The sequence below is a fragment of the Simochromis diagramma genome, unplaced genomic scaffold, assembly GCF_900408965.1.
Source record: "Simochromis diagramma unplaced genomic scaffold, fSimDia1.1 OVJJ01000302.1, whole genome shotgun sequence".
Classification (NCBI taxonomy): Eukaryota; Metazoa; Chordata; class Actinopteri; order Cichliformes; family Cichlidae; genus Simochromis; species Simochromis diagramma.
In genome coordinates, this window is record NW_024386792.1 from 6,471,149 (window position 1) to 6,495,422 (window position 24,274).

The following is a 24,274-nucleotide window of genomic DNA, read 5'->3' on the forward strand; positions in this document are numbered from 1 at the left end:
GGAGGATAACACCGTTAAGCTGCCATTGATTGGATTATTCTGTTTTTTTATCGCTCCTCTCCCAGTGGCTCCCACCGAACAAACAAGTCAACATACAACAATAATAAAATGACAAAAAAATCAAAATAAAGATAAACACGCTTCAAGCCCAGAAGTTTTTAACCCCTTTGGTGACCATTCGGGGCGACTGGAAGCTGCCATGGGAGTTCACCAGTGTGTGTGTGTGTGTGTGTTTGTTTTTTATCTCCATGACAGAGGCGGCACTGGCAGACGGGCGGGCATCGAGAGGGCGGAGGAGTGCCTGGACAGGGTGTAGTACAACAGCGGCTTCAGTAGGAACTGAGATAAAGGGGGAGGTGGGGGGGATAATTTTTACTCATTTATGAGGTCTTCTCTCTTCACGCGGCCCTCACGCATGGAAGTGTCTCACGTTGAAATTAAAAAAAGGCCCCGCCGGAGGAGGAGGAGGGAGGGATGCAAGCGAGAGGGGGAGAGGACAGGGGGGAGCGTGACCTGAGTAAGGGCCAAAGAGGAGGAGGAGGATGAAGGAGGTCGAAGGCTCACCAAGGCACAGAATGACAGCAGGAGAGTCACCCAAAGGGAGAGGGGCCAGTCTATCAGCTCCCCTGCTCCCACTCTCCCTTCATCAAGCCTGGCCTCCTGTCTGTCTGGCTGTCACTCATATTTTTATATATATTTATATATATATATATTTTTATATATAGATAAGATAGATATACTCACTCTTTTTTGTCTTTTCATTACAAGAGAACATTTAGGAAAATATAATACAAAATTTAATACAAGAAATATAGACTACACTGGCTAAACTCACTTTCAGTGACGAGTAGATTCTGTATGCAAGTATTTTTCTTTTTCGTTCGAGTCTTTTGTAGTTCTTTTCTTTTTTTTTTGGGTGGGGTCAGATCCGTCTCAATGGCCTGCCCCTTTTTGTGTCTGTGTGTTTTTTTTGCTTTTTCTTTTTAAAGTGCCAAGCTCTAAAGGACTGCCAGAGACCGGGGCTAAGGATTATTAAACGGTCAGAGAGCGACAGAAGCGCCTCGTTCGTCAACAGTGACTAATGTGCATAAGTTACAGACGGGTTAGAGAACAAGGATCACCTACATCGGTGTTCAGCCGTGCCCGAAGCTTCGCAAATAAGCCACAGATCAGCCGAGGGGATAAGGAAAGTGATTAGTTTGCTAGGTTAGATAAAAACGAGTGCCTCTAAAATGAACAAATCGCTACAAGCTTGCCCTCCCTCCCCTCCCGGGTGTTTACAGCTTTGACTTGTTAATCGATTTAAACAAATATTTAAAATACCACCGACTTCTGACCGAGAAGGTGACAAGAGCTGCAGAGAAATGCGAGATCTGGGTAGATGGTGACACGCTCACAGAGAAGCATCCGTTAGTGAAGGAGATGCAGGTCTGTTAATGGTGAGCGACAAATCCCCATCTAGAAATAAAAAAAGAAAAATAGAAAAAAAAAAGTCTCCCATAGAACCTCATGGTCTGCCAGAATCGATTAAACACTCAGAGGAAGCACCCGCCTCATGTATTTATTGCTACATCAATTAGCTACTGAGAAGGAAACAAGATTTGAGTCAAATGTAAGGAGTAGAGTTTTAGTTTTGAGGAAACTCCTTTTTTTCTCATTGTTTGACATAGTAGTCCATCCACACCATAGGGTGGTATAGTGTAGTGGTCAGTAGTGTGGAGTAGTGGTTAGGCAACCCAACCAGAGGGGAGACACGAGGGTTTCTACAGTATCTGTACATCTATTTACATTCTTCCTGCTCTGCTGCAGCTCTCGAACCTTCTCAGGTGGTCTGTGGACACATTTTCAGCGTGTGTGCAGAGTTGAGTCAGTAAGAAGTTTGGACATTTAAAGGCTAGCTTAATTCACCGTTTTGTGGAGAGTTCGATGTGGTGGGTAAACTTCTCGCATGTGCACAGTGACTGTGAAGGTATCAGAGTCGTGCTTTGTTTGTTCGATGCGCACGAAAAGTGAAGCAAAATGCTTCCCATACTGGGTACGCTCGGGCGGTGGCAGCGGTTTGAGCACATCCTGCCACCGCCTCCAAATGAGAAACTCTAAGGTTTCGTCATTTTTCACCAATCAGATGTTTCAAGGAAAGGACAGGACACCTCCTGCACAATCCTGTTGTGTAAAAGGGAAGAATCTGTATGATGAAAATGACTACCGAGGTTCCCAATGTTGCATATACTGCAGAACAAACCAAACTGCTTCATCTGCTATATCACAAACTGTGTGTGGTATTACTGCCACCTGATAATAACTCTCTCCTTTTACTTTTCTCGAACCAATTAACAGGTCAAAGCTGCGCACCTGACCACAGAACCCAGATTAAAAACTACAAGCTCTGCTCTGCGCTGTTTGGGTGGTAAAAAGGGCAGGTGTTTAAGGAGGGGGCGGGGTCAGGCAGGATACAGTAGGGTGAGGTAGGATCAGTGGTCAGAGAAGGGAGGAAAAGTCAGGAAGTCTTAAGTGTGGACAGAATAGGCTCGGGGGTACTGCCATCGTGGTCTTGTGTAGGCGGTGTAGGTAGTGGGCGGCGTAGGTGAACACAAAAGGGGGAGAGTGGGAGGGAGGGGGATGAGGTGAGGGAAGCGTGGATGGGTGAGGAAGCTGGTCGACAGATGGATGTCCGCCATGGGTCTAACAGTGGTGTGGCTGCAGTCTGTGGGAATGTGTGCCCGTGTAGCTGTTGTCACTGGAGCTGCTCTGGAGGCTGTACTGGTCCTCCTCCTCGCCGTCGCTGATGCTGTCCACGCTGTCTGCCTCAACAGGCGTGAACTCCATGCCCTCGATGTCCACCTCTGTACACAAGAAGGAAAAAAATACACAATGTTTTGGGGGTTTTTAGTGTTGCTAGAAACAGATCAAGAGAGAAGAAACTGTTTATTTCCACACAACCAGTACGTGGGCATATTTATTAGGAAGCCCGCTGTGCCTGGAGATTAAACCCGGATTTAGGCAGCCATTACCTCCGCACAAACAGCCAGATCTTTGTGCCCCAGCAGATAATCCCTTACATTGACAAACAACTGCACGTGTGTTACCTCGTTCAGGAATATCAAACATACCTCAACAGTTCAAACTAAGCACTACAGAGACATCTGAGACACAAAGAACCGGCTCATAGAGAGCGTTTACAGTGTACTCTAATAATACGGCGCGCAATCCATGTCTATGTGCAATCCAGAAAGGTGTGATTGGCTCTTTAAGGACAGCCTACCTTGCTCTGAGTCGGTGGAGATGGTGGAGCCCATGCTATCGGTGCGAATGCGCTCCACAGATCCGGACACGGAGAGCTGCTCCAGGCGGCGTTTGAGGTAGCGGTGCTCTCTCTGAAGCTGCTCCTTCACATTTAAAGCCTTCCTGTCCTGCTCTTCCAGCTTCTGCACACAAAGCACACACAAAAATGCCGAAAAATTAATGACCATGCTCACCGGATTGGACCACCTCCCCGTTTTTGCTCTGCCTTTAAAGTATGCAACTGAAGTGAAGACCTCTAGTATACATATTTTCTTCCTTAGCATACTTAAGACTGGTTTAAAGGTGTCTGTTCTGCAGACATGGATTTTTTTCATCTGCAACCTCAGTCCATGCCTGTGCAGGGTTCTAGTAATTGTCTTCTCTTTACTGCACACCACATAATACACATGGTTAAACCCACAATCCAGACCAAAAAAGCTTCCTCTGCAGTAAAAGACAACACTTCTTCCTAGTGTGACGACCACAGTATTTTCCTATTGTATCACTGCTGCAGGGTGAAGTATTACTTTAGCTGAAACATGAATATTAGTTCTTGTTTTGATCTCATCAAGTTAACAAAAAAATGAAACCAGATTTATCTTCTATCTGCTTTAAATCAGATCTCTGTCAAAGTTACAACACGACCTTGAATTTCAACATTTTATTGGGGAAGTAGCCAAATGACTGTGTGAGGTTCACGGGTTTGAAACTAAAAATAAACTTGAACTCAAAGTCAAATTTTGACTCAGAGTGGGGTTCGATTTTTTTTTTTGTGCCCTTATTTGTATATGAAGGTTTTCGGTGGTGAATCAAAGCGAACTCGCACAAGAAGAAACGGTCGCAATGCCGAGAATTAGCGCAGGTCGTCTGAGCAGAGAGGACATGCTTAGTAAACAGGAAATGAAGGGTTAAAACTCGCTACGTCTGGATTTTCCACCAACCACACTGTTGCTGCTTGTAAACAGCAAGATCAGTGCGGCGTGTCCTAAAGTCTACTTATGGTTGGTCTTCTACAGCACGGGTAGAAGCACTGCTGCTACTTTTTTTAAGCTCCGCTCACTAGTTGCTGCTGCAGAGCATTTTTTAGCACGTCACTTGGTGTCTGTGAAGTGAAACAGTTTAATGAACCATGGAGGAAAAGTTGGCCAAGCCAAATATTAAATACACAATCTAAACATCAGCCACAAAGTCTCCCACATATTTCACTTTGAAGGCTCTGTGTTAAGATTTCTTTTTTCTTCTTCTTTTTTGTTTGATTTTTATTTTCATTGAGCACCGATCCATCCTGATTGAAAGATTAGAAAACAACGACACACTTAAAGTGCAGAAAAAAATTACTTAGAGGAAACAGGAGAAGTAGAGCATGAAGCTGGTACAGAGAAGATTTTTAGATTACTCTGTTTGCTTAGTCTAGAGGTTCTCATGCTTCTTCTGGTATGACCCCATTTCCAAAAGCAAAAAAAAAAAGAAGAAAAAGTTAAGTCCTCTCACTTGGATCTAATTTTTAATTTAATTTTTCTTCTCCTGGGTGTTCACACCCATGCACAGTGGCTCGGTGCCCCTCCAGGGGGGTCCTCCCCACAGAGGAGCGTCAATAGTTTATTCAGAAAATAAAATATAAGGAAAAAATTCAGTCATCATACTGCGAAAGAGTATTAGGGCTTTCCTTGTTACTGTTTTAGTAACAAGGAAATGATTTCTCTTTTGGCACTTAAACACAGTGTGGTGACAAATATAAGAATGTTGAACAGATGGTGCAGAAAGCTGCTTCTGGTCAGAAAGAAAAAACCCCAAAAAATTTCAAAGAGCTGGTCGGATTCATGCAAAATGAAATAGCTGACAATGGACAGATGAGAGGATGCCGATGGTTACACCCTCGTGCAGTACGGAGGGGATATGCTGTGTCACAACACACAATAAGACAGCTGATGTTTGATGTTGTTTCACTAACTCATGTACACAAGGCATTTTACAGAGCAGCCCTGGCAGTTTGTTTGACCTGAAACGACAACTTCAATCTCCACTTTTTGACTATAATCTTATAAAGAACGACATATTTTTCTTAAAGTGACCCTAACACTCCATCAGATAAATGCTTGGTGAAAACATTAAAATGTATGCGTCGCTTAAATCCAACATGCGATGTGCCACGTGAACACTTGAATGATTCATAAGGTTTGTGCATTTTAGTACCTTGATGTGCATCTTGGCCCTTTTTAGCAAGCTCAGAGTGGTGTGTCTCGTGCTGTCTGGACCCAAAGGCACCAGCTTCTTCAACTGCTCCAAGTAGAGCCGTAGTTTGGCACGTCTGCAAGCACACAAGCAAACACAGAAGTGAGTCAGCACACATCCACCGGCAGAAAGTGAGAAAGAACCTCCACAAACAGGGCTTATCTGCATGAGAAGCGCACACCGATTTTTCCTTTTTCCTTTTTACATGTCCAGCTCTCGTGCTCGACAACGAGCGAGCGAATGTTGCGCGATCGTGGCCTGACGCTCTTTTGCACGCTTGGTTTCACTTTGACTCTGGGCTTGACCGTGAGACATTTTCAAAGGGTTGAGGGGTTCAGAGGATCTGTGGTTAGTCATGTTCAAAGCTCCTCATCCACAACAAAGCGCAGGCTGTGCTGTACTTGTGCAAAATTGACACAGATAGTCTTACATTTACTGTCACTGCTGTGCGTAATGATCTGAGACGAGCTACGTCAAACAGTGATAAGTGAACGAATCAAGAGTTCACGAGCAACTGCAAATATTATAATAAAAATAGTGAGATATACTGTGTTAATGATTAGATTGTTAGAAATCCAGCCACATGCATCTTTTTCTTGTAAGCTAACATGTGACACACACACACACACACTTTTGGGATTTTCATGTATGCACTTTTCATTTATGAGGTGATTATTCATTCCCCAAACCTGCTCACAATTTTCTGAACACATGTGCACACACTCACTAGCGTATGGGCAGAGTGCCAGTGTGCTACACGTTGACCTAAATATCACTGTGCATAGTATAGTAGTTCCCATACTTTCCAGCACAGCTGTCTGACCGACATTTTCCAAACCTCGTGTGCGCAAAATGGCAAACCCACCGTACGCTAAAACCGAGAAAACGTGCAAAAGAAGAGAAAAAAATTAGTCACCAATCAAAATGGCAGCTGTGATAAGGTCGCAGAGCGAAACTGTGAACCCTGCATCCCTGCCAAAGCCCTGCAGGCCAACAACCCTGCCCTGGATCCTCGAGTAAACAGCGTCATTTGGATGTTTATATCAGAGACAGTGAAGACAGAGTTAAATTTTTTATGGATACTGTATGTTATTTAAGAGAAGACCCTATCAGCAAGATCCCCTCTCTGACTTTGCTCCATTCAGACTTGTTCAAAAAGGCCTTTGAATCCTTCATTAGTCAAGCTAGTCCATGAACTGTTTCATTCTTCTGAGCTAGCCTTCCCTCCACCACCACCACTACTGCCTTTCTCCTGTTCCTTTGAGGATCTCTGACTATATGGTAAACAAACTCCAACAACACAAGGTCTCCACCAGCCATTGCCGCAGCTTAGATAAACCTAATCAGAGAAACGAGGCTCTCTTTGAGTCCACGGTTAGTGTGCAATCACACACAATCTTTACACACACTGTGTTTTTTTACTCCCCAGCTCTTTTTCAGGAAGGGCGTCACCTTCAATTTTATGCAAAATGAGACCATCTCAGTAGCCACGTCTGTTTCACTTAGACCTCGACCAGAGACATCTTGTGGGCAATAAATCTGACCAGTCTCACTTCATGCACAGTATCGATTTTGAGGGATTTGATTGCACAATTATTAAGAAAATAATCTTAAAAACAGAAAGATATGGCTTTAATAAACAACGTGTCATCTCTCTACAGGTGCACGTAGGTGTGTGAAAGGGTCATGTGAAAGTGCTCTCAGTCTTTTATTACCTCCTCTCCCAGGAGGCAAGTCCGCCTAACCCCCCATCCGCTGAACCCCTTCAACTCTCTGCTCCACCCTGCCAACACTAACACACCCTCATCCCACTGGAAAACAAGTGTCTTCTGAGGACAGGGGTGGGGGCCACCTCCAGCTTACCCCATTCGAGCCACATGAAGCGCTTGGTCTGCAGCCAGGGGAAGCAGGCAGGGAGGAGCAGGAGTTCTGCAGCGGGGTCCGAGTATGTGGATGACTTTCTCTCTGGTTTGAAAAAAGGACCCTTTCAGTGCAGTGTGCTCAGCTGCACTAGGCAGCGCTCCATACGCATCATCCTAAGGGTAACTTGAGCCAATGGGCAACCATCTTGCACCTCACCCTGCCCCCACTGCTCTCTCATAGCGAAAAACAAAAAACAAAAACAAGGCGTTTCCCTGAATACTCTGCCCGACTACCCACCTCAAGAAAACTCTTTTTCCATGTTTTTTCACCAATGTTATTCACCTCAGGCCCTTCATGTATCCTTGCCTCATATTTTACCTGCCACGCAGAAGAGAGAAGTGTGCCCTAGTGCCCTTTGACCACATAAGAAACAAATGAGCAAAGAGTTAAATGCACAAACTCGCCACCAAAGGGAGAAGACCACACCCATGTTTTCTGCAGCTGCAAAAAAGATTAAAAAATAAAGTGAAATGCTGCCGGGACCAAAATGAAAATATTATTTTGCTAGGGTTGGCTGATTCGCCAAATATGTGGGCTAACAGCTTCTTGGAAAGGGTCTTACATGTAACATTTTTTCGCTTTGCTATGCCAGTTTAGTTGCCTTCATCCTGGGGGACAGAATCGGCTCGGGAAAGACTCAAATATAGCCCACTGGACAGGTTTAGAAAACCTGAAGGAGGCCCCTCCCCCTTTTGCCATCCAAGTGTCCGAACACTTTTAATATATACCCAACTTTAATAGCTAAAAATGAGTAAGAAGAATTTGCAGGCCAGAGACATAATATTTGTTTCCAGAAGCTCTCTGGCTTACAAAGGTTGTGCTTTCATAATTTGAGTCGATCTTGGTTCAGTCCACACCTGCTATCAAGCAATAACGAGTCAGTTATTAAGAAGCTTTGGTTTTTATTTTTTCTGCATTCATATGCAATGACTGGTGGAGACCGGTGTCTGTCGGCTGCACCTAAAAAGTTCGTCGTCGCCCCCCTGTGAAAAAGTCAAATTCTTCTCAAATGTGATCTCTGCGGTTAAAGAAAAAAACTTATCTTAGCAGATCTTCAGTTCATGAAACTGGTGAACAAAAACCCACTTGTTCACTATTTCAGATGAGAAGATTGATACTGCTCTGATATCTGAATACTAACTATGAAGGTGAAACCAGCATATGGTTAGCCTAGCATTACACAAAGGTTAAAATGAGGGGAAACACCTAGCTTTTCCCACACCATCCCCACTAGTTAACCTTACAGTAACAAAAGTGTGCACTCCGCCCCGGCCGAGAAGAATCAGGCGCTTAGCTGCATATAATTAAGAGAATTAAACCTGGCACGTGTGTCCCTGAAAGCTCCCTCGCATTAGCAGCAGCAGCAGGGGTTCTCCCGCCACGAGAAATTTTTCTTCAGGAGCACACAGCCGATTCGGAGCGGGGCTTAGGACCCCCTCTCACACAGGTTTGTTATTACTTAAAAAAGCCCCGGTCACGCAGTGTTTATCAGATTGCCTAAAACCGCTGTGCAAAGCATTGCACGAGGTGAACGCATATGCTATGTTAATGATGGGAAGCAGACTGCCCCCACCACCGGGCCACATGGTTGTGAATCACTGCAAATTTTCCAATTTGTCTGGTTTGAAAATAGGATAGTCTTTGATTTGGGGTTGAGGCAGATTTTGTTTGAAAGGATTGGAGCTTCGTTATACAACAATATCAATATTTGCAAGAGGTCTCTTTTTGTTTGTTTGTTTATAAAAGTTTGCAAATAAAAACTGCTAAATCAGACTGCCCCATACTCTTGCCTGCAGTTGAGGATTTAATAGTGAATCTGTTTGATCAACTTGTTTTCTGCCCAGAAATCACCACCTGACTGTTCTCATGTGCTGCCACCACGGGATGATTGTGTCTGATCTCTGGCCTTCCCTCCCCCTCCATCTTTTTTCTCCATCAGCAGCTCAGAGCCAAAACAAAGCACAGACTAAGCCGGGGAGGTGAAAAAAAAAAGGAACTTTTGCTCAGAAAGCTGCACACTGCTGAAACTGGAACAAGCCAAACCGCTGACTTGCTCTCCAAGGTTGTCGGGTACAGATCAGGCCATTCTCACAGACCTCCTCACACTCTGGGCCTTGGAAGGAAAACAATATATCTTGTTTTCCAGCTCAAGTGCATCTGCGGCAGGCTGGGTGTGCACGTTAGGGGTATTGATGTATTGTGCACCAGAGGAAAAAGGTTGCAGTGACCATTTGTGCAGTGTTTTCGCACACACACACTTTCCTGGTGGACACAGTGTCCCTCAGGAGGTTCCATCGGCACACAAAGGGCCTGAGAAGGCGAGCTAGTGCAAACAACAGACCTTCACCCCTCGCTCACTGTACTGTTTAATGAGCTCACTGCAGCCCAGCACATTCCTCCACCCATATGCACAGGGCTGAGTGGATTGTCTGGCACAAGGCCAGGCCTACTAAACAGAGGTCAAAGGTCATCAGAAGCCATGATACAATGCTAGCTCTCAGTGCTAGAGCTGCCCCAGTACCCAGAAGCAGAAAATGCAACAACTATGCCTGTTTGTTTATTTTCCTTTTGAGCTGAGCCCACAAGACATCAAGATGAAGAAGAGTTTCTGATCAGCTCAGCTTTAAGTAGGCACAGAACTGCAGTCATTCAATCTCAAGACGCATATGAGAGGATACAAAAACTGTGTTCTTGAGGAATTGTTATTCTTATAGTTTTATTCGTTATTCTTACAGCAAAGCTTAAAAAAACAAGGCTAAGACCATGTATTTTACCATAGCTGTACATGCACATGCTTGTGGACTTCTTACTGATATTTTGTACTTTTCCACTTCAGGTTTTACCTCCAAATAACCTGCAGTAGTTAGTTTGGGTTATCATGTGATTACATTTGTTTTTAAATAAGTTTCTTTAACCTGAAGGTTTGCTTTAAACCCATGTGACTCTCTGACTGCTTGTTTGATTATATGACATAACCACAGACTGCATATAAAAGATAGACACAGGCACCGTGATGTCATACATTCAAGTCACATTTTAAAGCCACTTTTAACCTTTTGGTTGTTTGTGTTTTTTCCCCCAGATCCAGAAGTGCTACGTATCACACAGACTCTGAAACCCGGTAGTAAGTACAATTAACCACAGCAGAGCTTGTTATTAGTCAGAAAACAGCACCATAAACACGGTCGACAGGTTGCAGCTCAGAGAGCGAATTTGCAGCCAAGCATGAACAGTCTAGTCACCATAAACTTGACATTGAAAGCAACCACGCCCCCTTTTATTGCATAAAAAATGTACTACCTGTACAGTTACCATCCATGCAGCCATAGAAACCAAAACTATTTTTTGTTGTTAGCTATAAACATGGCAATTTCTGCTACAGGTTTATATCAGGCTGAATGTATCTTCAGGAGTGAGAGAGCAGGGAAGTTGAGACCCTGCCCAGTGGCCTGCCGACAGAAACACAAAACACACCCAGCCTTTCAGCGGCCCTTTATTAGTCTCACTGTCACCCTGCAGGTCAGCCCCGTAAGCGTTCCCATTTAACAGCGATCTCACGGAAAACAAGACGGCAGAAAAATAAGACACGCTCATGTGAAACTGACAGAGTGGTTCACCACGCTGCCCACGCCAGTGAGAAGAAAGGCACGCACCGAGGCGCAGGGAGACACAAGAAGTCTTTATCTCGCTCATATGAAATGTCAGTCGTCTGGGACGAGTTGTGTTTGTTTTCTGTCATTGGGGACGCCACACCCACACGCCCACTGTGTGCAGTGACAACTCTGTAAGGTGAGACAGACGGATACAAGTCCCCCATAAACACATTCTCCTGACGGCAGGAACATGGAGCTCGCTCTCACATGACTCTGCTCTCACACGCGAGGAGCAAACAGAAACCTGAACACACACACACGATTGCAGCGAAGCAGGCAGAGGGAGGTTACTTCACTTATCGGTGAATTACTCTAAAGGAAAAGCTCAGCATGCTTTTCTGGTGATTAAACAACAGGAAAGAGTAGAAGCAGTGTGTTGCTCACTCACTGTAGTACAATTTCCACAAAACAAACTGGAATTTCCACGGGGCATGCTTGGGAATGCCAAGTAATTAGATTCATTTGATTGTTTTCGTGTACTCAAACAATCCCCCCTGTGCGAGCGAGGATCATTACAAAATCCCTTTCTCAGCACAGCCAGCTTACTGCGGTGTTAACAGAGAAACAGATGTCGAACAGATTTTAAAGGGGAGAGCGTGCGAGCGAAACAGAGATGGCGGAGGCTTAAAAATAGAGGAAGGTTTTTTTCTCTGCACATCCCATTTCAATGCCAACGTCAGATGACAGACCTGGACATTAATTGCCTTTCCCTGCGTGCCATGAAAAGTACATCTCGCAAATCTTGGGACAGACTAGCAGAGACAAGTTCAGCAAGCACCATAAACACGTTCCCCTGACATGGGGCGCTCTGGTTTTATAATGGTCCTTGTCAATGATTAACATGCAGGAATCTAGTGGCATGAGAGAGGATTCCTGGCTCCATGTTGACTGTAAAAGTTGGAGTTGTTTACATCTGAAGGAGGGTTTTAGAGCAGTGGGGTGGGGTCCTGCATGAAGGTCTGGGCCTGCCTACGAAAAAATCCAGAGGGGTCAGGAAAAGAGGAAAGAAGAGATTTCCACTACCTTCCACTTTTATGTTGTTTCTCCAAGTAGCTGATTTAGAGCTCGCTTACCAAAAGGTTTAAAACTACTGCTGGACAAAAGTGCAAAACCAGAATGCCTGCAGCTGTAATCTTGCCTATCAGTGCATAATCATACAAACATTCACTTGGGGCTCACTTGTGCCAAAAAAGCAGACAGCGCCGAATGCGAAGCATTCTAGTAATACTCGGTCTGCTAGTTCTGTGACCCCACCTGCCATCCATCTTCAAACTTTCCCCCTAAGCCGCCTCTCTTATTTAACTCTGCATTCCAGTGTATGTGTGTATGCTCCGCTGACCTGAATTTCAGGGTGCCTGGCTGACACACATAACAGCCACGTCCTACACTGCCTCAAGTTCCTCCCTTCAGCAACACTCAAGAATGTCTTTGTCTCCTCCTTCTCCACCTCCTCCTCAGCCGTGGCCGAACCATGAATGGTTCAGTCATCGCGCTTCTGTCTCTAGTTGCGTCTTTCTTTAATTGCTCTCTTTTTCCTATCCTGGAAACCCCAAAGCTATTCACACACCTTGTTAAAGTGCATCCTACACTGCTGTTTTTTTATGAGCACCGACTGTTTTGTGCCAACGAGCCGAGTTTACTGCGGAGAACGCAGCAACACCTGAGCTGGAATGAGAACATTCTTTTGTAAATGTAGGTCTGCGGCGGCCTGAAATATTTGCATTACTTGTAAAAATACCCCCCGCGCCTCACCCACCCACCAGAGCAGATCGTCCACGGGCTTTACAAAAAACCGGGTTTGACCCGAGCGAAATGATGAACTTCTTAAATCTGGGTGACCTCAGGGTGGAGAAATTCCACATGGGAGCACTGCTGCTGACGTCCAGCTGTGGCCTGTTTGTTACCCTTTAGTCACACACAGCTCAGCTACAAACCCAGACTGTCCCATGCCTGGATAAGTAAACACACACACACACACGTTTGGACAAACCTTTTCTTTTACACGCCAACATGGCCACATGTATTAGGACAAAGCATCAGCTAACCCAAACTTTACTCTCTTTACCTATGTTCTTCCAGGTAACGACGCAAACTAATAAGGACTATGTTTGTTACATTTTGATTGTAAGTTGACAGATATATAAGATTTTTTTAAGTTGAGTCATCCAACATGATTTAGTGCCATTAGACAAAAATCCATTATGGAATTTTTAATCCAAGACAGAACTAGACCTCCTACGCCTTGTTTAGGCTCTAAAAAGTCAAATGTTGCCACTGACTTATTTTTAGCGAACACACATACGTCTGAGGAGTAGTCCCCAGCAGTTGTGTATTCCTTTACCTCTAAGCTGACTGTTGAAGCTGGGAGTGGCGTAACTCCCAAGTTGATTGCGTTCCAGCATTCGTAGTAGCGGTCGGAAAAGCGAGGAAAAACTGGATTTGTTTTTGCTCATACATAAAGTAGAGCCATTCATGCATCTCAAGCGACATAATGCAATCCCTGTTTTTTTAAAAACACCGCTGTAGCACGTTGGTGGACAGAGCCCTCGTCACTGCTCAGTGCATGCTTTTTTGAGCGTGTCGCAAACACTTAACAGTGCGTTTGTGACACTTGCAGACAGTTTACATTTTTACTACTGTTTACATGCTCTGTCGACATCTTGGATTGTGATGTCATTGGTGGGGCTTTTCTGACTTTCCCAGTTGACAATTCCAACTTGGAAGTCGTGATTTCTGATTTCCCACTTCAAATGGAGCGCACCATTAGATCAGAGAGAGAACTGCAGGATGAGGCCTGTCAAAGTTCAAACTAAGTCTCTTCTCCCCCTCCAGTCTTTGCTTGTCTAGATTTTATTTTTATTCCCACTGCATCTTTAACTCAACCCAGATTGTTCTGTTTCGTCTGCAGACAGTTTTTTTGTGTGTGTGTTTTTTTACACTTTTCAGTTTTATGTCACTTTAAAAATGTCACCTTGAATTTTTTACGCAATTTTAAAATCAAAACCATCAACTACAATAATGGAAAAATAATTTCCGGCCTTTAAACTATTCCAGATAATAAAAGAAAAACTTAGTTATCCATATAGTCGACTATATGTAGTTGACTCTTTCAGCACTGGCTGATTCAATCTCATGACAAATAACAACATCCTTGCTCTACAAGTTCTGTAATTAGACTGCGTACAAGACATCATTAACTACAATGATTCCTCCATGATGCCAACAAAGAGGGGAATTTAACTGGCATTGTGACAGCAGGGAACTAAAGTGCACATGCAGTCACATGTGAGGACGTCACACCAAAACCAAAACTGGAAGGAAAAAATGAAAACTTTCCAAACTTTAATTACGTAGCAGCCCCTGAGAGGCAAACATGACATTTAACTTCAAAATAAAAAATAAGCAGAACAAGCAGGATATACAGCAGCCCTTAAAAGCAGCGTTGCACATTTACAGGATAAACTTAGGTATAAAATCGAAGACACGACAAAGATTTATACCTCAAAACGGGAGAAATGGGAACAGATGAGTTTTGTCACTAAGAAAAAAAGAGTGAGAAGGAAGAGAGCCCTGCCCCTCCTTCTCTTCCTCGCTGCCTCAAGTTTCTGCTGACTCAGGGGCTTTTAGTAGGGCCGAAAAGGAGAGCGAGAATAAGGAGAAGGAAGAGGGAAAAAAAGACAGATAACAGAAAAGACAGATGTGGACTCTGGAAAGTGGGGGTGGGGCAAAGAAAAGATGTCAAGGAGGTGAAGTAACAGGGCCGTGGATGGGCATCCCTCCCACCAGCACGCTGCCGTAACTCAAAGAGGTGCTGCCCGGCCGGCATAGACACACATAAGTGCGCTTCACTCAAGGAAAAAAGGAGCTGCTCACTGCCAAAAAAAAGTGATTCATTCACAGCTGGGAGTAGAAGAAACATGGAGAGTAAATTTAATTAGAGAGAAGACTAGACCATGACAAATGGAGGGCTTGCTCCCGTGTCCATGAAGTGCATGTAAATTTAAAGCCAAGTTCAATGGGTGCTCCACAGTTGCTGCACATTGTCTGCAGTGTGATACAGAGCGTAGTGTAAGAGGATACTGTTTGTCGAAATCAGCCTGCAAACTCGTGAGCTTCGCTACGATCTCGAAAAACTGAAACCAAGAGCACCTGAGAGCCAAAATGGGTGGGGATAAAAATAGAACTCTAAATATTTCTCTTTTCTTTTTCAATCGAGGCAGGCATGGCAAACATACCAGACAGCTTAGATTGCGCAGACTGGACTTGGGCTTCCTGTAAACAGGTGATATGTGGGAAAGTAAAACATCTAGTTTCGTAATTTCTTGGCGTTGCTTGAAAAGGAAACTTGAGCTGTCATAAGCGTGATCAAAAGCGGTTAAAGTCAGAAATGGGAAGGAAGCGATGCTCGTGGAGAACAAACACACTGCACTTAAGTTTCACATAGACTACGAGCTGATGCTCTGCAGGTCTGACGAGGGAAGGAAAAAAAAACAAAAAGCAGCACAGTCATTCAAGAGATGGTCTATAGAGAGCTGTCACAGCTAAAAATCAGGCTGCAGCAGATAAGTGTCAGGACAGCCGACTCTGTGGGACTCCACATCCACCAAGCAGCTGACTGACTCTGATAATGGGACACAAATATATGCAGGGTGTCTCCGGAGCGGCTGCCAGAGACACCTAGCACGCACGAGGTCAGCGAACGGTACCCAGAGAGCCAAAAAGTTCCAACTTAATCAGCTTCATATAACAGCAGCAATGAATAGTTGATTAATCATTTAGCTGATTATTCAGCAAATGTATCGATTAGCCAAACCGTTTCTGTCTTGGCCGCATGTGGAAAGTTTGGTATCTTTGTTGACAAACAGTTCTAAAAAATTATTTTAAAGTAATCAATAAATAAATAAAAAACAATAAAAAAGTAATAACCAAACAAAAAAAAAGGTGAAAACCTCCTTCCAAACACACAGTACACTGCACACCAGTTTATGGGCTGCAATGAAATAAGAAGGCATGAAATCTGGTGCAATTCACCAGTTTGTTTGACATCAGGTCTTTCCCAATTTCAGTCAACATTTTCCAGTTTTATCTCCTTTATTTTAACATCTTTTGTTAATGAAACAAAATAATTTCATTTTTTTTTGTCAATTCCTCAAAGTTAAAAACTGCATACTTAAGTGTTCCCTTATTTAATAAAATCTGGTTAGAGGACATTCTCATGCAAGAAAACGTGATTTTGGTACTATTACATGCGATGCCTCTAAGGAGACGTTCATCCGCCACCTTATCTACCTCGTGAATGTATAGTACAAGGATTGCTCTGTGCAGCAGCGGGGGAAACAAAAACACAACACACGAAGAAACAAAGACAGTGAGTCAGGGCTCAAACAGCAGCCACCTCCCTGGAGTCGCGTCCAAGGGCGTGTGGGAGGTACAGATTTCTGAGGCGATACTGCAGATCAAACAGGGCTGATGCTTTAAGCAGATACCCCTGAACTGGTCATACATTCATTAAACTGGTTGAACAGGACACCTAAAGACTTTTGGTTTTCTTATGAATCAGAAGTTAAAAATTCTTTTGTTGAGCATGTCTGTTAAAGCTCTTCTCTTTATATTTTTAAGCTACAAATCAAATGTGAGAAGCTCGTCAGAAAGGTTCATTGCAAGTTTCATATACTAGGTAATCTGACTCTGAGGCCAGCAGCTGAATATTCAAGGCTTCATATATCTAGGATAAGGTGTCTTAGTCCATCTGTCGGTGTGGAAGAGGAAGTCTTAAAAATTCAAAAATAAATTTGCACATGAACAATGTAAAAAGCTAAATCTTCATTGGATGATAGCTACTGGTTATCAGATATAGACTTTCCGTGTGACTGCAACAAAAGCCTGATCACGATTGATAACGTGGTCAAGTGGCATACCAGATTCTTGATAGTCATACGCAAATGTCCGTTTACAAGTTTGAGGAAAACATTCTTCAAGTTGCTCATTTTGTGCCGCCATTAGCTTTAAAAGAAAATCAAAAGGTACTTGAGCAAAAATTGCCTCATTTTAGAGGCTCAGAAGTCTCTTTTTTTGTCAGTTATAAAAAACTATTAGTAGTTTCAATGTTGCGTATTAGTCACACGACGGTCGCTAGTACAACAGACATGGCTGTGCCAAAAGGCAGAGTCTGAGCCTTGTTAACACCTGTATAGTGGCTGACCATGTAATTTGTGGCCACGCTTTCAGACGGGGGTTTGACTCAGGGTGGACCACGTGGCAAAACCTCGCGACCATGCAGCCCTGTCATTTCAAATAAGAGGGTGGAGATGTTTCCACACAAACGGGCATGGTGAATGCAAAAACAGGAAAAAACACAAGGCATGAAATTATACAGAATAACTCCTCGCTTGTCACAGGTGATGATGCAATGTGACGGCGTGTTTGAACGCAACTTTATTCTTCAAAGGGCTTCTTCTTCTTTTCCTTCCATCATGGAATCAGTGACATGTCTGTCATGAAAACTCCGCTTTTTCAAAAACTCGTGGCTGCGGTGATGACAAAGGAAGTGAGTAAACCCTTTACTGGCACCCACTTTTGTCAGTTTGACTGGACGTCACAGGCGCTTGGTAACCAGCCACACCCATCGTCGGACATGAGGTAACTCCTGTGTCTCAACACCTGCAGTGTAATCAGCCGGGGCCTTCCTGTGCCTCGCAGGTCAGGGAGGAATATGTCCCGGCTTGTTTTTCCCTCTGCCATGCACATCCATTACTCACTCCCGGCCATGTGACTGGCCTTCATCGTGGGTGACAGCATGTGTCATGCTCGCTCACACACGCAAACACTCACACACCCTTTTCAGCCACTGCTCACATGCTGATAGTCACATCAGCTGTTTTCTTATTCCTGTCTGCAAGGCAATTTTTAAAGAATCTACTCTGAAGCAGCAAGGCCTTTTTGATATCAAAGAGACGTTTGCTTCCTGACAAGAAACTCTAAAGCTGTGAAGTAAAAAAACACAAACCCCACACACACAAGCAAACCATGAGCTGCGATTCTGTGCCTCCAGGAAGCAGAAAAAGCCCAATTTCAGTGCTGAATGATAGGTGAAGTCCAGATTTACTGCTTTTCTTTTCAAAGTGTCAGTCTGGACAGGATTATAACCCAAGATTCTTCCTTACAAGGACACGAATTTCATCCGTGAAACGGAGACAGCGTGAAGGTGCTCTTTGAAATCATCTTATTATCTGTTTTTCAGGCACAAGAATTAACAGATTAAATCTTTGGCTCTTTGAAGACGACCTCTGATCTGATCTGTCGTACTAGTGTTTCTGATTTGGAGAAAATACCTGAAAGCCCCCATGAAGCTCTTCAATTACTACCTATGTCAGGAACTAAAAGACACATGCACTCAACACACAATCAAACATGGGCAAGGTCGAGGGGGGTCAGATGTCATCTTACCTGTGTTTCTCCAGCTCATTGTGCGATGATCTGAAACGACAAAGATGACTGTCAGGGCAGGAAATGCCAAAATACTACAAAAAAATCATCTGACATGACATCAGATTCAGTATAATAGTGAGAGGCTTAGTTAGTACACGTTTTGATCAGAGAGCAAGGCAGATGAAAGCAATTTGGGCAAATATGTTAAGTAACAGATCTGAGAAACAATCAGAAAAATGTGTGTCAAGAGATCAAAGAGAAACTTAGATTCATCTCTATGTTCTTGCTCTTCTGCCTTCTGGTGGCTGTAGGCCTTAAGAATTTGAATGCTGCTGTACTATAAGAAATAAATGCAGTATCTTAATGCTTAAAACAGGACAAATTTGTTGTCTATGGATACCAGTCAGGTGGATCAAGGGCACAGACATGCAAAGACTGGGCAATGTATGATAAACGACTTCAAAAATCTTTTCCCATTTCTGTGGGACATCTGTCAGAGAGCACGCACACGAGGGCAAAAATGGCCCTGAGAGAGAGAGAGCTGTATCTGTGACACAGCCTGCCTGCCCCCCCTCTACACATATACAAACAGCATCCACGCACCACCGCCCCCGCCGCTGCTGCTCAGCGTGGACACGGGATGAAAACACTCTCAGACGTCTGGAGGCCCGGACGCCACAGAATTCATCAGTGTGTGGGCTATTCCGAGGAGAACCCCTATTATGACACGCAGCCAGAAGCGGCGAGGGCACTGCGGTCCATCTGAAACAGGCCCTCTGTTCATGAGACCGTCATGGATACCACGGCAATAAAAACAAAAACAGCAACAACAAAAGGGACAGACTGACAACAAGCCTTTTCAGATTTTCCACTGTTTGAGGCACCCTTGTGCTCGCGAAGCACTGGTTCCCACAGCTGTGTGCCACAACGCCGTCCTGCGCACCAAAACGGGTTACAGCTGACCGTGCGACTGCTATAATGTGGCGTCTGCACAAAATCATCCCGAAAGACAACACAGGATGTTGGGCGGCTGATCTTAGAAGCCGACAAAGAGCCATCGTGGAGGAAGTCGTGCTATTCAAACCTGCACAAATCAGGGAAATGTCCCAGTCAAAGCACAGGGCACGACCAGGAAATCATTCCAAGGAAGAGAATGTTCACAGACCTGTAACTACAGCAGGTTAACCCACACCTTTACATGTTATGTAAAACCACAGGATGGCATGAGGAGGACTTTTACATGTCATAAAATCATCCTCTAACAATCAGAGGCATTTAAAGTAAGCCTTTTATCACTTTTTTATGAGCTACAAATGGCCAAAAGGCAAGCTGGGAGGACTCAAAAAGTTTTCCTACATTCAAATCAAGGAATTAGAGGAGGAAAACGAAGTCAGCTGACCTAAATTTTCACATATGGTGTGACAGAGCGATGAAGCAGGGTAATAACAGCTTTTAAGTAAACGCTTTAACACGCATTATCCGTGTTAGGTTGCAGATGTAACATTAAACATTACTGCTTTGTTCTGATTTTATAACTAGGAGCCTGCATCAGCTCCTGTCTACACTTAAAGAAAAAAAAAAGAAGCTGAGAGCGAGTGTAAAAAGGGAAACGGCGTAACGGGGGTGGGGGATGTGCCCCAAGCTCTGTCACGAGAAAAAAGTATGGAAACGCAGGCCTGGCTGCATGAAGCCCAGCGAGTGGTCTGGTGTTTGTCATACATGCTTGCGTAGATGCCCGCCTTATTCAGGCGCCGCACCCACCTGCCACATCCACACCACACCCCTTCACTCGATCACACGGGTGTACACAAAATATAATGCACGTTAACTTGTGGATTAGAGGAATGTGGAAGGTGCTGCTTTCACATTTCTGCCAAACGAGTGCAAGTATCACTTTCATATCAGAACACCCACACGTTGTAAACAGGAGTGGAAGTTAACAGAGACAATGGGAATGGAGCCACACTAAAAGTCTGATACTCATGTCAGAAATGCGTGCAAAAAACACTTTTGTTATTTTGTTTATTTAATGCTGTTTTATTCATTTCTGTGCCAGTTAAATCAAAATATTATTAAGTATCATCTGCAATTATTTGAAGCCTTTTCGCTCTTCATCTTAAGAGGCTTATCTACAGAGCTATCTTTTCAGCAGTCACCTGACACAAAACTGGCGTGACACGGAGGACAAAAAACAGCAACTGGCGTCAGCAATCGCCACCTTATTTGCTGATTCCGATGCTCTGTGTCACCCTTCGTAATGACACTACTTTCTAGCGTACATCTACGTGCACTGTCGTAACCATCAGACTCACTGCCGAGCCATTTCCACACTTTGCTTCCCTAAACTATTATTAGCCAATGCTTTTTTCCCTTCTTTTTTTATCTTTCACTTTATTAAATCAGATCGTAATGTGTTAATCTTCTAAGGAATGAAACTAGATTGACACAATCATTTCAACAATAGCCTGTTTACTGTAAATGAGACCGAAGGGCAACCAAATTTGCATATAGCCTAGAAAGCAAGTTTCTCCATGCCTGGTGGGGATGGAAAAAAAAGCCGAACACTAAATGGATCCAGCCTCTGAAATGTGAGGATTTCCTGCTTTTCTTTGTCACATGGCCTACTTTTAGTTGAAAGTTTGGATGGTTTTATTTTTGCTTTTAGAAAGCAAACATAAGCCTGCACGGGTGTTTTAACTTCATAGGTCACACATTACACAGCCACACATTAATAGCCATGATTGTTTTTAAATGACCTTTAATCTGCCAGTGGCACTGGTCTGAGAAGAAGAAGCAGACAAACCGAAACTGAAAGCTATGCCGTGCACTTATGTAATATATTTCGCCTTAACTTCTTACACAGCTGCACAATAAAGGGGTTAAACTCGGTGGGAGCAACTCAATCCTCCAGACAACACCAGTAATGAACTCTGGGTGTGCTGGGCTGAGGTTCCCCTTCCTTTCCAAATATCAATTTACTTCCATCAGAAGCACGAAAGCTTAAACGCAACAACCACATAAAAAAAAGACAAACACATACACACATTTGTTTAAAAGCTTCACACAGTTCCAGAGGTTGGATGCAACTGTGTGAGACAAGGTGCAGAAACGAAAGGTTACGGGCGTATGCGGTGTTTTCTCTCCTCTCAGAGATAGGTGTGAGTGAAACAGAACAGTGAGAGCAGCAGGCTTGACAGTGTACGCGTGGCACTGTTTACTGGAGAGCCCAAAACAGAGAGCCCAGCCCAGGCAGCAGACAGGAGAGTGAGACAGCGTGTGTGTGTGAGAGAGAGAGAGAGTGAGTGTGTGTTTTTATAAGCTGGCATGAAGTCAGAAATAAAGCTGGGGGGGAAGGGAGAAAGGATTATATTTACCTATTATTCTGAGTTTTTTTGGAAATTGGCGAGGCTTTCGTTTTCTTTCGGGAAAACTCGGCGCTGTACGGTAAAACCGAGGCATACCCGTGCTCTGCTTCTGTAAACACAGAAAGCAAAATGAGTGTTACATTTAAGCTTGGTCTGCAAGGACGGCAAAGCAAATAAACAAAAACAATTACAATCATCCTAATAATAATAGATGACAGTGAGTCATTTTGGAGAAATAGTTGAGACGTGAAATATCAACCGGGGACTCAATTAAAGAGGAACAACACGTAATAAATCATTAATAAGATCGATTAAAGTGCAGTCTTTTTTCTTTCTTTTTTAGCACCGAGGTCTATATTATGATATAGCCACCGCTGCATAACGATTTCTGTCCTATATTTTCAATGTCAGGCTTGTTTACTCATTTTCTTACATCCAAATCCAAAGGAAAAACACTCGATTGCAACAACACACATTCGGAAATGATACTAACATATTTTATAAAAAATGACACACTATAAATTAAACATTTACACCTATCACTGTCTAGCATACAGACTCCCAGAGTGCAGCTTGCACCCATCGCCTGGTCTATGTCCCATTGTCTGTAAAGTGACATCATACCTGCACTATGGCAGTGCACGTCAAAACGTAACAAATTATTTTAAAAAAATAAAGTTAGCTGCCGTCCCAATCCCCATTCACGACATAATTACTGGCTTAGAAATGCTGACAACTTGTCTGTTTAGCTTGAAATACCTCTGTCTCTTCTTTCCAAGTACTCTGCAGCTTCCAGCAGAATTAACAAGGAATTAAGCTCCATCTTGTTGTTGTCTCGTTATTTAAAAAAATAGAAACTACTTAGTCATAAAGTCATAAAATGAATGGAATGAAAACGTTAACAAATGTTTCAGAGCGGTATGTACGCGCGGCTACGTTCACTTCTGAGTCTTTGGTGACTCCAAACTACATATCAACAGCAGCTAACTAAAACTCACTGAAATGACTGATGGAACCGCTGGCCAATAGGAAAACCGTATAGGCAAACGTTTGGCATTCGTCTCAACCAATAATTCGGCGGAAACTATAAGATCCGACTCTATTGGCTGAGCGGAGTTAAAGCGAGCAGGGACATGCCCTAGCAACAAGCCTGAGCCGTCCGCCTTCTCCGCACATGATAGGGTTGAGGCGGAAAAATAGCCCTCTGATTGGCTGGAAGGAAGTCTTGGGCGTGTGCTACGGTTGAACTTGGGATGTTGTTTTGGTTGCCAAATTTAATGACTTCTCAAAAAGTATGCTTTTGGTCTTGGACTTTAGCGTAAACTGCCCCCTCCGGTCTGTTAGTCAACAAGGTCTATTTTTTTGTCTTCCTTTAAATATACGTCAGCAATTTCACGTATGCGTGTGTGACATGAGAAATTTTTTCAGTATTCGTGTTCATTTCCTGCCCAAGTCATTGTGAAAGTCTTTTATGAGTCTGCAGAAAGTATGCAGGCTTTACTGGTGCAAAAGATATGAGATGAACTACTTCTCTTGTCTGGTATTTTGAGGAAAATAAAGATAGTTCCTTTGAAATTCTCTCAGCTCGTTTTTACAAAGCAGTTTTAAAAAAGCAAAGCATCCACCTTGAGGTTTAAAAAAGTCTCTGGTTTTGTCCAGTCCAAGTCCTAATAAACCCAAGTCCTCAAAATAAAATAAAATAAAATAAAATAAAACTCACCTAATTTAGTGCCGTTAAAATAACCCCCCCCCCCCCCCCTTTTTTTAATTTTTTCTAAAACTTTAAGGTCATGATTCATCACTCAGCATATTTCAAATCGTGTGACTCCAATTTTTCTAGTTTTATCTCTGATAGCAGTTTTTTCTGTCTGCAACACCTTTTTAATTTCATCTGCAAAAGTGCATCAGAAGCGAAGCCCAGTGTTTATTAATTTTCAGCTGTGTAGGCTTGCAGCTGAACTTCGGGTGTTGCAATTGCTGGAGCAATAGGGGGGATGCCTGCAGATGCTTCACATGGCTGGCAGTTTATGTTTCTAGCAGTCAGATATTAGATTGTTGGGAGTGCTTTCTGAAGAAATACCATTGAGGGGGGAGTGACTTTCAGTGTGGATGATGAGGAAAAAGTACTTGTTGTACTTTATTGATACTATGTGTTTCACAGGGTCTTTGTTGTGCTTAAACTGCAGGCAGTATATCATGAATTGCAAGATTTAATACAATACACATTAAGTCTGTGACAGTCAGCAAGTTTACAAGTGCGATGTGCAAAGAAAAAAAAAAAGAGCACAGCTAAAATGTGTGAAGCTGTGTATGGGTGCCACAAGCAGCCAAACCAACTCAACTTGAAATATATGTAATATCTGCCATCTTTATAAAAGCACACAGCAAACA

At 43.5% G+C, this 24,274-nt stretch overlaps 1 protein-coding gene across 1 annotated transcript; it reads right to left on the reverse strand.

Annotated features, from left to right (window-relative positions):
• Window positions 1–859: 859 nt before the first annotated feature.
• On the reverse strand, window positions 860–22,857 carry mxd4 (MAX dimerization protein 4). The gene is made up of 6 exons (XM_040024063.1): window positions 22,643–22,857; window positions 21,893–21,992; window positions 18,537–18,566; window positions 5,476–5,590; window positions 3,263–3,425; window positions 860–2,843 (listed from the first exon to the last, which is right to left on the reverse strand). The coding sequence occupies exons 1-6, from the start codon at window positions 22,704–22,706 to the stop codon at window positions 2,683–2,685; spliced, it is 633 nt and encodes a 210-aa protein (XP_039879997.1). The 5' UTR covers window positions 22,707–22,857; the 3' UTR covers window positions 860–2,682.
• Window positions 22,858–24,274: the final 1,417 nt, after the last annotated feature.